The sequence below is a fragment of the Saccoglossus kowalevskii genome, chromosome 8 (assembly GCF_978046115.1).
Source record: "Saccoglossus kowalevskii chromosome 8, keSacKowa6.1, whole genome shotgun sequence".
Taxonomy (NCBI): domain Eukaryota; kingdom Metazoa; phylum Hemichordata; class Enteropneusta; family Harrimaniidae; genus Saccoglossus; species Saccoglossus kowalevskii.
The window spans coordinates 13361826-13381680 of record NC_140648.1 but is presented as its reverse complement, the minus strand read 5'-3'; the positions used below and the strand labels follow the sequence as shown (position 1 = coordinate 13381680).

The following is a 19855-nucleotide window of genomic DNA, read 5'->3' as shown; positions in this document are numbered from 1 at the left end:
GAAGAGTTCAATACTTCTGTAGGGAAGCAGTCTTGTCAGAGTTTACTTAAATTATTAAGAACAGTATATAACTAAATCTTGGTTTCTTTGATCAAGAAATCCATCGTAATGATACATGTAAATAGCAATCAAGACAAAATGAGAGAAAAGTAATAAAGACATGATGTAGATTGTTGTATGTCACTTTGTTCTGACTGCCAAGTACATTGGGTGTCAATGTTTTTTTTTTTTTATGTGCAGTGTTTACAGTGGTTAGATGCTAATAAAAGTATTTATGATGGTGTATGTGTTTACATCAACAGTGTCAATCATGACATGAGTCAACCTGTCTGTGTCTAAGTATTTTTTGTGTCCTGTATACTGTATATTTCGCAAGAGACAAATTATTTATGAAATTCTTCAGTCAATGAAAATCACAACATTTTTGTAGCAGTGAAAATACTTCTTGGGTCCTACGAGTGACTTTCGCAAAGTGTTGTTTTCATTAATGCCATACAATCCAGAAATCTCAAAAATTTCTAGCAGTGAAAATTAAACGTTTTACACTACATCTATACAAATGAATTTCTATCGTATCTCCAGCATACCTAACTCACAAAAAAATTCCTGTTACACATAATGTGTGAGCATAATTTTAAGTAATTTCTCACTGCTAATTTGTTCTAATGGTGGATTTGTTGTGGGAAATACATACAAGTTCTGTACAACTGATATGTGTTTGGGAAGAAAATATTGATATTTTATATGCAAAATTTGACTATGGCCCTTCAAATTAGTAACAAATTAAATTCAAAAACCTTGACCTAATTCTGTATTCAAATTAACCAGAACAAGCACCAAATAATTAAGTTAAATATGTTACACTATTTGATGTTTCAAGAACATTGATTTGATTGAATTTATTAATGTATCACCAAACAGTGCTCTTTGCTCAAAATAAGTACATGATTCCTTTAGAATTATCAAATGTTCGTTGTCACAGACGTCATATGTTAAGATTACTTAATGTGTGAGTAGCAGTCATCACAGCGTGCATATAAACATACATGTATATAGATATAATTTGCAGGGGACCCACATGGGACACAGAATGACCATGATGCATTGCAACGACTGTGGTGCCCTGATTTAGTGCATTTTGCTGTCAGTGTAATGATAAGCATGACTTATGAATTGAATAATTAATAAAATTACAGTATTGTCATGGACAGTATGTATTAAACATTGTGTTAGGATGAAATCAGACATGTGGTCAATGCAACTATGCCACAAATTGCATGGACAATCTAGGATATACCTTATATACACCATGTGTTGTCACACAAGACAGAAACAACAGTTTGAATCTTTTCATGAGCATACTCATGTCAACTCTTCCAGCAACCTCAAACTGTTGAACGTCCAAGCACACAACATGTGTATATCATGTTGGTGGATAACTGTGATGTTTCAAGTTTGTAAGTAACCAGCTCAGTATTTTTTGTTTTGAGATGTTGAAGAAACACTGTTATGATACATCAGCATGGGTAGTGAGGGTGTTTATTTTAACTAAGAGGTTTAGTAAATGTTGTACCTGATACAGATCTGATGGTTCTTCTGTTAACGTTGATGGTAGTGGAGGCAAACCAGGCAACCCGCGGGTCTGGCTGCAACTCTTTATAGGAGTCTCTACAAACTGTACAAAAAATGAAAAAAAAAATTTACCCATAATAAATATATGTAGTCATTTTATTTTTGAAGTTGTACAGAAATGTTATTAATATTTAGAGTTATTTTATTATATTGGCGTTCCTAGTTATAGTGAACCACACATATTTTTTCTCTTACTCTTAACATGGAAGGTACTACCCTTCCATGCTCTTAATAACCAGATACATTGTGCCTTAACCAAGTTTGCGTGTTTGGGCGTGAAGGCAGAATAAATAAATGTACCACGTCTGCGAGTAAATGAACTCTCTTGTTACATTATATTGACATTCTCGTCACCAGTCAAAGGCTATGTTCATTGATCACTGCTAATTCTGACAAAAAAATCAATCTTGGATAAACAATGTGTCATTTTAAACACAGTGTAGTATGGCAACACGGGCAGTGGAAATTACAGATCTGTTATAAAACTACAGGTGAACGCCTGTGCATAGCCATAGGTCGGATCATTAAATATGTATGATTATTACTGTGAAAGTGAAATTGACGGTTTCCGAACCATTTTAATTAAACGGGGAAGCCAGGCACACATATGTACGGGTTGCAATGTGTGACCACTCAGGAAATTATTTGAAAACCATTACAATCGAGACAACATGGAGCATGTTGCATAGCTAGATCGATCGAATGGTCGCAAGGTATTGAATGTCACGAGAGCTCGAGACCAGCACCCCGCTGAGCCAGCCGACAGGCATGAAACGACTGTCGAAGACTATAGTGTCAGCATTTCGGGGTATATATCAACTGATCGTTAGTAATGTCAGGTAAAATAACATGTTCTACCTACCCGTGCTCGGTCCATGATGTCCTTGTAGTTTACGAGTCTTGTAGACGGATTAAACGACGATAGTAGCCATGTTAAAACGACCAAAACAAACGAGCGAAGTTTTGAGGGGGTCTCCGAGCTCCTTCCCCGCAACTCTACAGGTAGTACTTTCAAAAACTTGCACTGTCACTATTATAACTTCCTTTGAATCACCCTACGGTAGTTCAACTACAACTAGAAGCTACCAAAGGTAAGCAAACAAAGCGAATTTCAGCTCGATTTGCTATATATTCTAAGTTGTCCCGTGAATGAATACCGAAGTTGGCGGACGATATAGCAAACTCCTATTCAACAGTCAAACATCCGGGCACTGGGGGTTGCTACGAAAAGCGCTGAGCCTCGTTTTGGTGTCTCCAGGTAAACTATCTCAGCTGATCTCCAATTAGCCACTAGCCCATTTCATAGATAAGCCGGTTTAACATCGTACGTTTATATTGAACATTCTAACATTAATAAGAGTTGACGAAAAATCATACACACACTTGTAAAATGCAGATCAATACAGAAATGAAAAAAACTGCCATTTCTAGCATGCTACTAGTATATTTTAATCTATAACTGTTGTGCCTTTGGGTATTTCGTGCATGTGTTTGACACGTAACCTCATGCAGCAAATTTTCTTCATAGTTATAACGGCGGTGGTCGTCACGCCGCGCATGTACGACATTTATGTTGATAAACATTGATTTTTCCCACAACCCAACGCGCTCTTCTAATGGAAATCACGAGCACGAGTTTTGATCTGTGGGCGCGAAATGCACTAGTCTGCGTAATAGTCAAAGTCGCTATATTTGTTCATATGATTAGAAACGCCGACAAGTGCTGAATTTAGTGTGAATACCCCACACTAGGGGGCTCTGTTTCTTAACAAAATCGCTAAACACTGAACACTAAAAAAAAACACTGACATTTTTAAAGTTTAGTCTGCAGCATAGACTATCTAAGATATGCCCATACTATTCAATTAACAGTCCTTCTATCAGAAATAACAAAATAATTCGTTATCAGAAAATTAGAGACCCACCTAATATACCAGATGTTATATAACTAACTTCAAATTATGCATAGATTTTTGTTTCACCCAAAAAATATGAAAACTCCCAATTTATATGAATGAATAACAGATACTGGTGAGAATAAAAAGCCTGGCTGAATTTGTCATATAAGTATGTTGCGCCCTCTGTCAATCACGGCTAGGTGTGCATAAGTCACCGTGATGGGGCGCAATGCACATAGTTATTCTTTTCGATAAGACACAACATACATTTCCTATTTTGGTAAATTTGATTACATTTTATTAAAGTAGGTATTACTTCTAAAATTAGGTGAACTAACGAGTTTACAGAGCAAAAAAACACAGGTATAATACTAAATTGTATATTATTGGTAGGTTGATATTTTTTGGACTCTAGTACCCACAATCTCATTTGAAATAAGCGCCTCACAACCGTAGTTTGTGACTTCTTGCAGAATTTTGTTCAGAACTTATGTAAAAGTCGGATGTGATCACTTGAAATCACGATTACAACTTTTGTACTTTGTGTTGAAGTCAACGTAACCAGTATTGCGATACTCGTCGGGAATGTAGTGTGTATCTTTTGAGCTCAAGAATTTCCCCCAACCAAATTTCTGATCGGTGCAATATTTTTTTAATTAATTTCTATGTATTTTTTATCGATATTTATTATATATTTATTAACAAATTTTGCCTATAAATAAACAAAATTACTACATGTCTGAAAATTGGTGGGGGGGGGGCATATGGACAGTTCATACGAGATTACTTTTGGGGATCGTGGCCAAAGATGACGTTACTTTTCCATGAACATTCAGTAAGGCAATGATATACATTTTGAAGGTTGCTCCTCAGTTATCATAGCAACCCCACACAACAGAAATAATACATCACATCAAATAAAAAATGCGCCTGTTTTAAACCGGGTTTGAATTAAATGTGCGTATTGTTTCAATTGTATACCACACCGTTTCCCGTGCAGACTCACAACTTTTCAGCTAACCTTCGTACACAAGTTGGATTAGTAGATACTGACGATTGTGAGCAGTTGGGTGGTAATCTTCTCACATTATAGATATCATTTGGACGAGAACTTAACATGTTTATTAATATTGTTGTTTGATACTGTATGTAGATTGTTCTAGAAAATTGTTCGGGGTCATATGAGTCATTTGTTCATACCGGTACCATGATATTTCACACGTAGAAATTGACACTTATTAAACTAGGGAGTACGTGATTATATTGTGAAATTAAACAATAACAATCATAGAATCAAAGCGATTCGAATTGTAGTGGTAAGAGGGTGTTACACGCGTGCAAGATTCAATATCCCACAGTCCATGACGTCACTTCTAAGTGCGTATGACGTAGTACGTAACATCATTGTTCACAGCGATTACAACACACAAATAAGACTACTCCCACACAACATGTTATTTTGTTAGTATACGGAGGGTGTTTTATTTTGTATTTAGGAAAACTACCAAAAGATCAATACAGAATGAATATTTCCAACACACTTTCCATTGACTGTGAAGTATTGGGAAAAAGGAATAGAACCCGAGCCCAATTTTGAAAAAAAGAATATCTTTTATTTATTTGTTCTATATTGATCTTCTGAGGTTGGTGTTTTGCGTAAAGTCTTAGATTTAAAACGAGGCTCCGTTGGTCGATATGAGAAGCCTTCATGAATCAACGGACTGAAATTTCAACAACGAAACGATAATTGACAGATAAAATTTACGTATCTCAACAAAGAGCAAGGATGAAATCTAAAGTAGGCCCGAGGCACAAATCCCACAGAATATATCGAAGTAACCAGGAGCCGGCGCAAGCCAAATCACTCAGACAGGTGTCAAGATTGACCGTAGGTAGCCAATCTAGGACAAGACCGATAAAATAAAGCACGTACAATAACTTGTCGTGTATTGCATCGATAACGTGGACGAGCTTCACGACGACGTGCATCATCAACTCCTTGGCGTCCATACAGAGATTATAACGAATTAACCGGCACTCAAACGACGGTTTATCAGGGATCACATGGGTGACATTATCACAAGGATTCGGCGGCTCCACTATCGGAGGTACTGGTGGCTCCGGTGGTGGCTCGAATGTCTCCATTGAAGCTGAAATTTAATTATATTTAATTTAAGTCACACATACATTGAAGAAAATGTTCTTTTTGGGAAAAGCTAATATGATTCATATGAATGCCATGACCCCAATTTACCACAAGAAAATAAATATCCTGACATATGTCCGGACAAGTGTGTGAATGTTAATATGGCTGCACGAGGACGTGGTTTGGAAACACGATTTGAGCAACGATTTTTTTTGTCTGTAAAAATGAAACTATTAGCACCATTATTCACCAAAATGGAAAGTTCCAATTTCAGTAACAATACGTGAGACTCGAATTAATAATACGTATCTGTATTTCAACGCGCATGCGCAATCAATGGAATACTATGTTGTGTACAAATATAACAATGTTTTTCTTCACAAAGAATCAATGCAATGTCAAACAGCAATACTCGAAGTCAAAACATGCCAACGTTGTAAAACTATTCAGAGATATACTCTCAATTATGATTTGAACTGCGTAAATGTGTGGTGTAAAGCGTGGCTTTTAAAGGTAAATCAAAAGAAATATTATATAAGTTTCACTAAGAAACGTGCGACAATTCTTCCCAACCACAAAATTCCCGGCGATATAATTGAATGTGTTTCCAGGATAAAAGACTCGTACTCACAACCAAATTAAATTCGACGCCGGTCCTAGTGAAATTTGTCAAATTTCTATGCTACCATTCTGCCACTTCGTATGCATCATCTGATTACGCTGCCTTAGACAATCATTTTAATCTAACAACACATGAGTCTCGAAGAATGCTTCTTGGTGCCGTTTTTTTACCATAAATATCTTAATAAAAATGTTATTTTTCTTTCCATGTACTATCACGCACATTTAGTCAATTCACTACCTCACTATTTAAAAATTTAAGGAAATATTCTTTTATCCCTTTTTAAACAATATTTACAACTCCGATAAATTGCAGATATTTTTAGTAGTTTAGCATTTAATAAGAGATGTGTCTTAAACGCCCAGCGTTAACGCTCAGACATTTTGAAAAGATAATGGTATTGTATTTTTTCAGATACTAGTATACACAATACATTCATGCGAGTGCTGAAATTCGGGGAAACCTGTAACTGTCTCTTGAATAAATAAATAAAAACTCATTCAGATTATATTCAAATGGAAACGAAAAGCGTACCTTCACAATCACGTTCCAATACCCATCGCTTTGCATTATGACTCGGGGGTTTCAGGAACATGTTTGCCTAAAAAAAAACAATCCATTGACGCTTACTGACAAACTATTCCATACATTGTCAAGCATGTTTTCTGAATTGCTTAACTTTTAACACTTTGTAGATGGTCAAACAAATTGCATGCACATTGTTGACTCTAAAATTCGTGCGATGTAATCAACAATAATCAATAATTAATAAACCGTCCTGTCGACCATTGACTCCATAAGGTTCAACAAAGCCCTGCCACGAGGTAAGAACGTTCTACATTGAACAAACACTTATCGTATTACCCCGGTACGTGTCATAGCCATGTCTGATACATCATTGAATAACATAGTACGTTTTTCGAAGTCAATTTGCCAATCTCGGAAACTTGCTATGTCACGCATAAAAAAACTTGTTTTCTCATCGTGAGTCGTGGTAGACATTGGGTACGCGGAATCTGCTAATCACGCCAGCTAATATCTACACCACGTGCACACCAGAGAAAAATAACACGGGCAATTACATGATAGAGAATACTAATTGCCAAGAAAATATATACTACCTCTGCATGGTTAAGTGTAAAATCCATAGTATCGGTATAGACTTCGGCTGCCATGACAACAATGAGGATAAGTATCCCTACGTATTCAATTGTCTTGTGCGCCATGACTTCGCTCAAGTGGACAGCGTACGTATCCCAGTGTACTATCTTTAATTGATTGGAGAGTTGATATATATACAACAATAATACGTTAAGTATGTGATAGCAAATTTTCCCCACAGTACTATTTCACAGTGTACTGTACACGCTACATTATTACATGCTCAGAAAAAAATATTAAGTCAAACACAAGTACGTGTTCGTAATACGATGTTACAGTATTCTTAATGAAATGCCACTGACCCATTCCCCGTTTTTCTCACAACAGCGTAAATATATACGTATAAATTCACGAACTTTTAAAATGTCAGTGGTGCATTTTAAAGACCGAAACTCGATTGCGACATGTGTATTATGTATATTCTTCTCAGACACAATACTCACCGTGTCGGTGCTACCTCACGATCAACGCAACTGATGAACGACTTTGTAAGGACCCGGAAACCAATGTAGTGTTTATAATTATCTATATATGATGAAGGTGACGTGGCTTAAGAAGTTGCCATGGATACAACATATGGACACTCATCACCGTGGCGTGACAGTCCAGCTATCTCATCATCTAAATTTTAATTACAGAACGCATTTGTTTTCCTGTCATATGGTTTGACCCGAGTGGTAAAACAATAATCGAAATTAAGTCACGCACACAAAAATCGTGTCCGAACGCAATTTTATTTTTGTCTTTGTAACATTTTCTAACCAGGTATAGATTCAGGCATGCAAATACACTGTGATACAAGTACATCATAGGATTGTTTTCCGTGCTCGAGATTATTTTTAAACTAACTCAGGATTCATTTGCTCAATTTCATATCCAATAAAACCGACGTTGCAGTCAATGAGCGGGAATAACTGAGACAAAACAATAAATAAATAAATAAATAAATAAATAAATAAATAAATAAATAAATAAATAAATAAATAAATAAATAAATAAATAAATAAATAAATAAATACAAACACTAATTTGTGAAAAGTATACTGATACAGAAGTGCACTGAATTGACTAACGACGCAACTGAAGTGCAACGTGGCATGGCCAGGATAAGTTGAACCCAGCTAAACTGCCGATACATGTATCATTCAGTCCATCAAGTAAGGATCGGGGCACTGAATGTCAAGCGAACATGGCGAACATGGACACATAAACAGATTTGGGATTTTTCCGATCGCACCTTTTGATAATCTTTGTTTTCTATCGCTGTATCGCTGAACTTTAAAACGTATTTATTTTGCACCAAAACGTCATTACACCTTCCAAAACATATTATTATAAAATATATATAAAGTTGAAATCCGAGACTCATCAAGTTACGATAGTTTTTATATATTCTATCATAGTATCAATGATTTTTTAAACACCTTTTTCCACGAAGGCGCGTCACGTAAGTTTGTGCTCTGACGTGGCAACATTGCACATACATGCTTACCCGACGTGTACGTCAGTGATTCGAGGGCACGGGAGCTCTCCATACGGCCTGGAGTCCAATTACTGCAATTTAATTAATAGAAATGATTTCTACAAATATGTGCGTGGTCGGTATAAATTGTTCATACTACTTCCCAACTGTCATCACATCGTTTGTTCTCTTCATCGACTAGCTTGGAGGTGAGTAGGGTGCTTTCTTCTCTTCTAAAATTAACAAATAATGTACATTTTGTTGTTTTCATGTCTGGACATTTGACTGACAATTTCTAAATGAATCCTAGGAAAATAGAATGCTAAACATTTAGCACTGGGATTGATACAATATTATGATTTACTATCTAAATGAATGACAATTCCACGGTGATCGTTACGTTTACGTTTAATTGATTTAATCATCCATAAATATATAAACTAATTGTTGCCCAATTGTCTTGGATTTGTTTTTGTTTTATACTTTTGAAATGTGACACACATATGATATTCACGACCTATAACACACTAATTATAGAATATTTCCAAATTCAAACCCGAAATACAGTAAAAAGAGATATTATTAAGCCAACTTCGCTGTGTAGTATTATCTTTGATCACAGTGATACATAACTAAATATTATATATGGATAAACATTACGCCATTGTCTTTGAACAGTTTAAACCTCAGTGCTGCTGAGAGATCTTACGTCCAGGTAGTGTATCACCATTCAATGATTGAGATAGCTTGATTGTCGCAATGAATGGCTTCCCCCGGACCCCACTCATAAAATGCCCTCGCAAGTACCAATGTAATAATCGTAATAAACGAACAAACATTTGTAATATTGATTTCAAAATTACCCCTACAGTGTCGATCATTACTCGGCTAAACATGGAGCGTACGACGTTTCGTATTCTGATGGTGGCGACGTTCCTCCTAATGCTGATAGTTATTATAGATGGGGACAGAAACTTCCAAGATCATCAGGTAATTGTTGTTGTTATTGTTTATTTACGCCGAGCGTCATATAGGACGTTCTCGTTTTTTTCAGTTTATTATTCGGGTTTATGATGGAGGGTGTTTTACTGAATGGAGCAACGGCTCTTGTTCCTCATCGGTTCCATGAACATGAATTGTCACTTTATACCCTATAATAGATGTATCTCATCATCTGTCAATTTGATTTCATTTTAAAGATCACTAGGAACCTCTTTATTTTTCGAATAATTAGTTCGCAATTTCACATTTCTCATGGCCCTGTGACATCAGCAGACGCAGACTTTCGATCGCCCTGTAAATTTTCTACAGCAACTTAGTATTTAACTCACAGAAATTATAACAATGTAATCTATAAATACTAATTTAACAATGCGTTGTACTAAAATATAATTCCTTCCGAATATTCAGTAATTTTCTCGAACTATTATGACAAACGCAGATAAAATGATTGACGTCGCTACCAAAAAAGGGTTATTTTCTGAAGTTACGAATGAAATTAGTTATGATAATTGCAGCTCCACATTAAAATACCCAAATATTAACGTAGTAACGAATACTAACATTTTAAAACATTCGCTGACAGAGTTTTTTGGGTACAAAATACCATGGTAAATTTCAAATCACAGACGGCAAATCTGTCAATAAAACAAACTATCGCTTTCATTTCTTAGCAATATAAGCGATGACGTCATAGTGGTTGGACACGCATCAAAGAGAAGTCAATGGTTAACTAGTATATCTAACAATAACCGTTCTTCCAGTTCAAAATTTCGTTGGGATTACACTGATATAGTGTAACGATGTCGGCGCAGGTGATCTCTTGTTGGTGTGCAATTTAACCATTACAAGACTTGTAGGAGCTAATACATTTGGGGCGAAATTATTCAACAGTTCGTTTTTGGCTGTTGCCATCGCAGCGGTGGTCCACGATTTTTTTTTCGATTCGTGACCTGCCTGCCAAGTATGAAGCAAATCGACCCATCCCAAAAAAATCGCAGGAGAGTTTAAAATGCGTTACTGGTGAAAAGTTACCCAAACTTTGAGATGACATTTCTCGGTAATGAGAAAAGATATAAAAAAATCAAATAGCAACTTTGTGCCCACACTCAAGCTGAGTAGAATCAGTTATGTCCGAGCTTTTTAATCCCAGAATTGTAAGGTGAGATCACCGTCCCTCAACATCGAGGGACGGTGGTGAGATACATTTAGCGTGAAGGTATTCAGTAAATAAGTTTTTGGCTGTTCCTATGCACATTGCAAACTTTAGAACAACCTGACAGTTTCGGTGTGTTGTTGAGCATATGGGGTTATTTTAAGCAGTGGCATCGTGAAGCATCCTAGCATCAGAGTGATCAGTGTCAACAGATAATGAAAATTATAAAATGATTTGCTGATGGGCGAGATTGAGTTGACCTTGCCTAGCAACACGCATGCCCGAGATATATGGGTCTCATATAGGATAGGATATTTTATTTGGAACGTACACAAAAACAATGCTTGAGTAAAGTCTAATATAAAAAACAATTTTAGAATCTGAAATACAAAATTAGCTAAAATACTACAAACATATTTGAATACACTTGAGAAAACATTGATAAACAATTCTCCATTTGGTAAGGTTTGATAATCAGGTGAGTATATAAATAGTGCATAGAGGATTGTTTTCCTGTGTTCTGAAAAAACTGTTATGTTCACAATGAAAAAGTAATGTTTTTCATCGCCCACATAATTAGAGTCACACTTGTTACATACCCTGTCATTTTTATTCCCCTGTGGCGGCCTGTTTCAATTGACAAGAAGTGGGCTGAAATACGGAATTTGGATAATGCTACTCTGTGTTTTTTGTTTTTTACACCATCCAGCTATTTTTCGAATTTATAATTATTTTTTAATATTTTATATGTACTTAGTTTATTGTGACAAGATTTGTTCAACTGACTTTCCACTTTTGCTGAGTAAATTTGGTTTAAGCTTTCTTTAAACAGATTGCAAAAAAATGCCTGATTAGTATCCTTGTTTGTCATATTTGTAATTTGTAGAAGTTTTTGGACAAATATTTATACCAAGGATCGTATTTAAACCCACTACTTTCTTTAAATGCAGCTTCGATAATTATGTTGTTTGTTTTCTTACATGACAACCTTTGATAACATGTTATAACAGTAGTAGAAACATCAATCACAAGTGGGAAACGACCTAGTTCACCTCTACAAGCAATATTCGATGCCTTCCTATGTACTCGCAAAACTCTCTTACAAAACTTTATATGAAGTTTTCCCGGTAATATTTTGTAAGAGAATAGCTTTGATACAAACACAATATTATCAATCTCTGATTTGCTATTGCCAGTTCCATTACTAAATAGATTAGTCCGAAAATTACTCCAAACCTCAGACCCATAAAGAATAACTGGTTTCATAAGAGAATCAAACAGTTTACAGACTAGACTCACTGAATGGCATTCTTTTGAATCTCAGAGCATTTTATACATTTTAAATAATGCTTTGTGAGCTTTTTCATATAACCTTGGCTGCACTGAATTTCCCATTTGATTGAAAAGTGATGCCAAGGTAGTTATAAAAATTCACACATTCAAGTTGTGTTCCATTAATGTAGAATTGAAATTTGTCTTCTAGTTTTTACCAGTGCTGCTGAAGACTATAATTTTAGATTTGTTTATGTTAACCATTTAATTTCCATTTCTGGCAGTGAATTTGAATGGCATCAATGCCCTTCTGTAGACCAACATGACTAGTTGATATCAACAGAAGATCATCTGCATATAAAATACAATTAAATTTCACACCATTGACATAAATATGGGGACTTAAGTTGTAGCCTTGTTTTACACCTCTATTAGAATCCAAGTATGGTGTATTTCCCCTATTCCCCTAGATTAATTTAATCGAATTATAGAAGTTCCCCCAAATGCATATATGCAATAGTTATATAGTAAGCCCTCATGCCAAACCGAGTCAAATGCTTTGGAATAGTCAATAAAGCATGCAAATAAATATTTTTTTGTCTTTTTACGTTTGTTGTTTACATATTTTGTAATCAAGGACCTCAAAATATAGATGTTTTCTGTTGTACTATGATTTGTGTTAAAGCCAAACTGGTTATCCCTGTTTTGATTGTTTTCACACAGATAGTTTGTTAACCTGCTGTTTAATATCATGGTATAAAGTTTGGATAAACAGCTGGAGATGGCAATGCCTCTATAATTATTGCAATCCGCTCGGCCTCCTGATTTAAAAATAGGGATAATTAAACTGCAGCTCCATAATGCAGGAAATTTGCCTGACTTTAAAACTAAACTAAATAATTTGGCAATTGAATTGATGAGATATGGTGCAACATGTTTTAACATTTCATTTGAAATTATGTCATTACCTGAGGTTTTACCTATTTAATATGCTTTAGTACTTCATCACTATTCCTAACTGTATGGGTAAAACTACTCTCATCAACATTAGATTCACTGTTTAGACTTTTAAAGTGATCTAACTAATCATTTACATAATGTTGTCATTGTTACTATTTATTTTGTCAACATTTCCAAGTTCCTCTAACAGTTTCCAGAATAATTTAGGATTTGTTTGTTTGAATGCCATAATTTTGTCACACAGCTTATCTTTATATTCTCTTTTTTTTAATTTTAATTCATTTTTTATACTTTTTGTTGATGCTGTATCTTTCTTGTCTTATACGGTTATTTCTTGGAAATTTGTCAAGTAAGCGTGAGCAATGAATTAATTTTTTACGCATTGAGTTAACATCGTTATCAAACTATTTTTTATTTTTGGGTTTATTATTCTCTTTCTTTGCCCTGTGATGAATGAATGAACTTTGATATAAATAAAGATGGCGACTTTGACTGTTGGACAGATCAACGAGTACAAACTGAGACATTACCAAGCTCTAATTAGGTATTTTTTAGGTGATTGGAAGGTATCAAAGAAGTCATCGGCGGTAATTAGTGCAAGTCGCGCCCAGGTCAAACCTCATACTTGTGATTTCCATTTGTAGAGCGCATTGAATTATGGGATGTATCAACACAAATGTCGTACATGCCGCCCTTTAAAATTGAAGCCAGTACATCTTACACCACAGGACACCGGGAAGTTTATAGTAATAATAATAATAATAATAATAAGGTTTCTCTTACTTTCCATATCATCAAATACAGAGAGTAAGAAAACATACAGATGGTGAGAGCAGTAGTGGATCGCCCAGCAACGAACAATCAGGAAGTAAAGGAAGCGGCAGTGACAAGTCTAGCGACGAAAAATCAGAAAGTAAAGGGAGCGGCAGTGACAAGTCTAGCGACGAAAAATCAGAAAGTAAAGGGAGCGGCAGTGAAAAGTCTAGCGACGAAAAATCAGAAAGTAAAGGGAGCGGCAGTGACAAGTCTAGCGACGAAAAATCAGAAAGTAAAGGGAGCGGCAGTGACAAGTCTAGCGACGAAAAATCAAGCAGTAGTGGGAGCAGCAGTAACAAGACCAGCGACGAAAAATCAGAAAGTAGTGGGAGCGGCAGTGACAAGTCTAGCGACGAAAAATCAAAAAGTAGCAGCAGCAGCAGCAGCAAGTCCTCCTCAGGAAGTAGTGAGAGTGGCAGTGGGTCAAAATCTAAATCCAGGAGTAAAAGTGGAAGCAGTTCTGGAAGTGATAGTGGAGAGCCTGACGAATGCTTCGGTAAATATATGTTCTTAGAAACGAATCATTTGAAATCTAGGGGTGGGGTTGAAAAAACTTCATTGAACAAAAAACCATCTAACACCCCATCGTCCAAGCCTTTCCCAGGAATTTGAATGGTCCATCATTTTTCAATTTGCCACCATTTATATGAAGTATTGCTATTTCTCTCCAGCGTTATGAGACCAGTTATGAGAACAGAATATAACAGTAGCAATTATAGGCTTCTAGGTCATAAGCTTACAGTGGCTCATTAGAATATGTAGTCTAGAATAAATACACCCAATTACAAGCAACTTCCAATAGTTTTTCGGTCTTGGAATAACAAAAATGAGAAGCTACATGGAACGACCACATAACCCATTATATTACTTGCACTAAGAAGTATCTTTTTCAAAACTCGCATTGCATAAATTTAATTTTTCAGCACAGGGGTTTCCTGTAGATTTATGTCTTCAACAGAAGATGTATTAGCCAACCTAGTGCAAATTCCCTAAGCTGTCTTTAAATTTTGCTTGATCAGTGCATACTTATCTTAGCTCAGTGCATGAGTTATCTTCACAGGATACATTGCCCTGCTGCTGGGGGTAGCTTGTAAATCAAAAATTTGGTGGACAGTCAAGTTATGAAATTAATGTGTAAAACATCTATAATCACCCTTCTGTTGTCCATACCTCTTCTGTTGTGCCCTACATGTTTAGATCGATCCACATTTGATATTGAGAATCAGTTTTGTAATACAAATATAGCTCTATTATGAATGCTTGTGAATACTACTCAGTGGTTCACAGAACTTTGAATGACTAATGATAGAATGCTAAAAAATTCTCAATGGTCTGTAAAATATATTCATGTAGACTTTGCCATGTTTAAATGTGCAAAGCATGCTACATTTTAGAATGTTTGGTTTAAAGAGGTTTCAAAGATAAAGATACAAAGTCAGTGTTGTTTTAAGATATGTAATAACCATAATGAGTGACATTTAAAGAATTCTAATCTTCTTTCAGATGGAATCTGTCCCTGCGATTGCATTGATGACAATGATGCACCTGGTACTGGACCAGACTTCAACTGTTCTGAGGATGAAGACCAATGTAGTATGCTCATGTATTACCTGAAGATGGTATTGCTGCGTTTAATCAGTGTGATCGATATGTGGCGGGCACAACTCTTTGCCCTCAGATGCTACTTAGTTGATTACATTGATTACTTGAAAGACGCTGATTGTGAACAGGTTCTCTGTGCCATTACCACAGGTCTCAAAGATATTCTGGCATATCTGTGTATCTATTATTAAGTGGTGTTGTAATTAGAGCTGTGTACGTAAAAAGCTCATAATACATTATTGATGTTCTCTAACCAAATGAATGTATCTCTTATATTGTTAGCAAACAAACCTCAGATAGACCTTTGAACACACATTCATCTACCACTTCAGTGCCTACCAATTCCTATACATAATGGCCTAATCATAATTTAATTTTGAAGAACTAAGTATAATACGTATATTATAATTTGAAAGATTGCATACTAAAACAGGTTGGCGCTTTGAGAGTGAAAAAATCAAATGCATGAAGGATGGTTTGAACTGAAGTGATTTTGTACTTGTTAGTGGCTATGTTCAATAAAGTTTATTAAAGCCCCACATGTGTGATTAGTTTTGTTTTTATTGAATTAATTCTTTTCAGTTGTACAATTATTTATGCAAATATCATATAAACATTCCCGTGTGCAATTAAAGGACCCAGGTTCATCTTTCAAATTAAGCTATGATAATTTAGGTTTCTCGTCGAATGCATTTACAAATGTTAGCTTGAAACAAAATCCTAAAAGTTAAAAAAATATGTCCCAATTACGCAATAAAAGATGTGTTGAATAGGTTCAGTTGCCTTTGGCTGCATATGGGTTGATTCTCCATCCCAGGAAAGTGCTGATGAACAGGAACTTTGTCCAGACTCAGAGTGGGCTCCAAGAGTTAGCCAAAGGACAGTACTTGGATTAAGTCTGTGCTAGCTCTAAATTAGCCGAAAAAAGAGGTGGTCACTATACAGATTTCTGGATGACAGCAGTAAAAATGGAGTCCATCTAATCTCTGTATTGGGGGTAGTTGATACATAGATGGGTAGGGAGGTACCCCTGAGTGCTCAAAAATGGGACCATTTTCATAGATGGATACTGGCAAAATCTATACCCATATTTATACCAAAGTACCATTTCTGTCATCACTGTTTATTCCAAACCCAAAATCTTTTCCAAAAGACTAACAACGCCGGTGTCTGCCATTACGCAAACTCAGGTTTCACTGAGGAATGTGCGCCCTTTTCTATTCCGTGTTGAATCTCTGTTTAAATGCTGATTGCCTTGTTTAATTTCTGGGTTGATGTATATATGCATCTGAGGTGGAGATATTCGCTCATATACGGACCAATAAGTATACCAACTTGGAAAAATATTACGGATATTTATACCTGTCTTGGCCAGAAATAAGACCTAAAATCTAAAAAACGAGACCCATTTGAGGGGCACATCCCCATTAGGCAAGTTCTATGTATTGCCCCCCCCCCGGTATCAAGATAGCATGAAAACATTGCTTGAGATGAAAGTCATTCTATTGAGTTTAGCATGGCTTGATTGATTTAGCATAGCTTTTGAACAGTCAGTGTTGGAAAATAACGCTTATCACCAGTAATTTGGTGTGTCCCTTTAAAAAGGTTGGTTCTGTGGAGGCAAAAACATAGCAGTATTATTATGCAGAATTCACCTACCACCTTTATGACACGCTTTGTACTTCCAAAGACCTTAGGAATTAGCAACAATCAGCGATAGACAGACAGTATTAACACATTACTATGCTCCAATCGAGGGGCTGCACAAACTTTGCGAATCACTGACCCACCAAATATTTGCTGCCTTATTATCTGCCAATGCTGTTTATGTAAAAGTTCGTAATTGTTTGTCATGCTCAGTAGCAGGCCAAATGTTTGAACCAGTCCTCATGCAGAATAATCAAGAATTTGCATGTTAGCTACCATGCGGCCTGCAAAATTATCCAACCGTGACCCTCACTCAGTTCCAGTCTTATCACGTTCACTTACTTATACACTTATATTTTTATAATTTATCACATGCTGTTTGTTGCAGCGTATCTTTTAGAATTTAGAAGAACCTGACAATGAGAGTTTCTCCAATCAGCTCAAATTGCTTCTCTCTCTCAGTATTAATTTTAGTGCTAGAACCCAGTTTCCTGCTCGATTTCCAGATATTTGCAGTGTTTCTTAGAAGGATTGGCATCCAATCAAGTTGATGTCACTATCAGGGTTTGTCTTAGACACATATGTTTCTGTATAGCACAAATGACAAGCATATCATCATATGGAAAGCAGTAAACAGTCTCCTAATAATGGGACAATCGGCTAGTCTTGTCCCCAAACAATCCTCGATGGTGGGTGACAAGGCTTACCTACAGCCACTGATTGCTGCATAGGACAAGCCCAACTCGTCAAACAAATGGACAAACAAATCAGGCACCTGGCCAACAGAGGAATCAATCTCCCTTCCACTACACCAACTAATGTACGCCCACCACTTTGAGTCATAGGCTGCATTGGTGGAATCCCTATTTGCCATGGCCAGGATGTTGGCAGCCCGCTCAGATAAACCTTCCGTCTGTGCGAGTCTACTGAGAGCCTCCATGCATGTAAGTGGAACACCACTGGGCTTGGTAGTGGTAGTGCGCCGTCTGGTTCTCCACTACCCGATGAATTAGTGGGAAGAGAGGAAAGTCATATCCGTCCATGTAGGACCACAGTATCGACAAAGCATCCATGGGCCAGGCTCCTGGCGTCGACAGGAGTGTCACATACGCATGACACAGTCCCTGTTAAATTTAAGATATATAGTTTTGTTTATAGTAATATAGTTGGAACATAAACATGTCAGAAGTATGGATCCAGAAGCTAATGCTTTATTATGATGATTTTTTAACATTAAAATGATTGACATTCAGTTATCTTGTATCTGATCTTCAGTACTTGTCCATATTGAGAGATATTGCTCTAGAACCGTATTTATTAAAACAAAATGGCCGCCAGTCAGCCATTTTGAATACATTTATATATCTATAACATGATGTATAACGAATATATAAAATTTGAACATAATCAAAGCATGTCAGAGATATGGCCTGAGAAGCACATTCATTAGTACAAAATGGCCGCTAGGCAGCCATTGTGAATCCGATCTGAAAAATAAAATGACATGAATCAGGGATCCTAAAATGCTTGATTTTTGATAATTTTTTTAGCCCCAAAATGGCTGCAATTTGGCCATTTTGATTCAGATAGTCAAACAAATATATCTATGTCATGGTGTATAATAAATATATAAAATTTTAACATAATCAGTCATAGCATGACAGAGATATAGCACTAGAACTACAGTCATTAAGTCGGCCATTTTAAATCAGATAGTGAAACAAATTGATGGGCATATGTATAATATTATGTATGATGTATGTGTGAAGTTTGTATGTGATTGGTCCTGGCATGTCTAAGATACAGGTCCAGACGAACACATGAACGCACTGACACATGGACGCACAAGGGTCAATCCATAAGTCCCCCTTTTCGGACTGCGTTTTCAATGTGCTCGTACTTGATGTTTCTGTAGACCCTGTGTCGAGGTTGCCAGATGATCGTAACCTCTAACACTGTCTGGCTGGTCTGTCCTGATAACCCTGGCCATAACACATACATTTTGTAAACATATGCCTTGACTCCCTAGTACAGTTCTCATAGTAATTCAATGCTCAAACCGGGTAAAGAAGCGACTCCTCTTGATCCTCTGGATCGACATTGTTGGCGAGACAGGGGATGGCGATCAGCTGTGGATCATATCCTGGGATTTGGTTCTTGGTGAGAAACCTGATTCGCATTTTTAGCACAACTTGATTGTCCATAAAGTCGTCCACAGCCAATACAGCCTGGAGGCTACCCATTGGGGTATCTGCCACTTTGTGTTCTGGGAACAGAGTCACCGCGAGAGGGTGTCTGCTTGTCTGTTTTGCACTACTGAAAGGTGGTGTGCGGTTAGCACCACATTGTATTCCAGGCACCAAAGGAGAATTTGCTCCGCCAGAACTGACAGCAATGGGATCTGGTCCCCCCTCCTTGTTGACCACCGCTGTGTTGTCCATGCAAAGCAAGACTCTGTGGAGGGGCCATAATCCTTGGGCTT

General features: G+C 36.5%; 3 protein-coding genes across 3 annotated transcripts in view; 1 reads left to right on the top strand and 2 right to left on the bottom strand.

Moving 5' to 3' along the window:
* Positions 1-2658, bottom strand: part of LOC100378331 (dynein axonemal heavy chain 3-like) — a 46344-nt gene extending 43686 nt beyond the window's left edge. The window contains exons 1-2 of the mRNA XM_085502203.1: positions 2495-2658; positions 1574-1675 (exon numbers count right to left, since the gene is read on the bottom strand). Of these exons, the coding sequence (XP_085358329.1) occupies positions 1574-1675; positions 2495-2509 (117 nt within the window). The 5' untranslated portion in view covers positions 2510-2658. The remainder of the gene's footprint in view (positions 1-1573; positions 1676-2494) is intronic.
* Positions 2659-4984: 2326 nt separating this feature from the next.
* LOC100378032 (uncharacterized) lies at positions 4985-7967 on the bottom strand. The gene is made up of 4 exons (XM_002738049.4): positions 7903-7967; positions 7420-7566; positions 6833-6899; positions 4985-5680 (listed from the first exon to the last, which is right to left on the bottom strand). The coding sequence occupies exons 2-4, from the start codon at positions 7522-7524 to the stop codon at positions 5301-5303; spliced, it is 552 nt and encodes a 183-aa protein (XP_002738095.1). The 5' UTR covers positions 7525-7566; positions 7903-7967; the 3' UTR covers positions 4985-5300.
* Positions 7968-9032: 1065 nt separating this feature from the next.
* Positions 9033-16265, top strand: LOC100378180 (uncharacterized). The gene is made up of 4 exons (XM_002738050.3): positions 9033-9130; positions 9793-9911; positions 14113-14620; positions 15628-16265. The coding sequence occupies exons 2-4, from the start codon at positions 9816-9818 to the stop codon at positions 15915-15917; spliced, it is 894 nt and encodes a 297-aa protein (XP_002738096.1). The 5' UTR covers positions 9033-9130; positions 9793-9815; the 3' UTR covers positions 15918-16265.
* The last annotated feature ends 3590 nt before the right edge of the window (positions 16266-19855 follow it).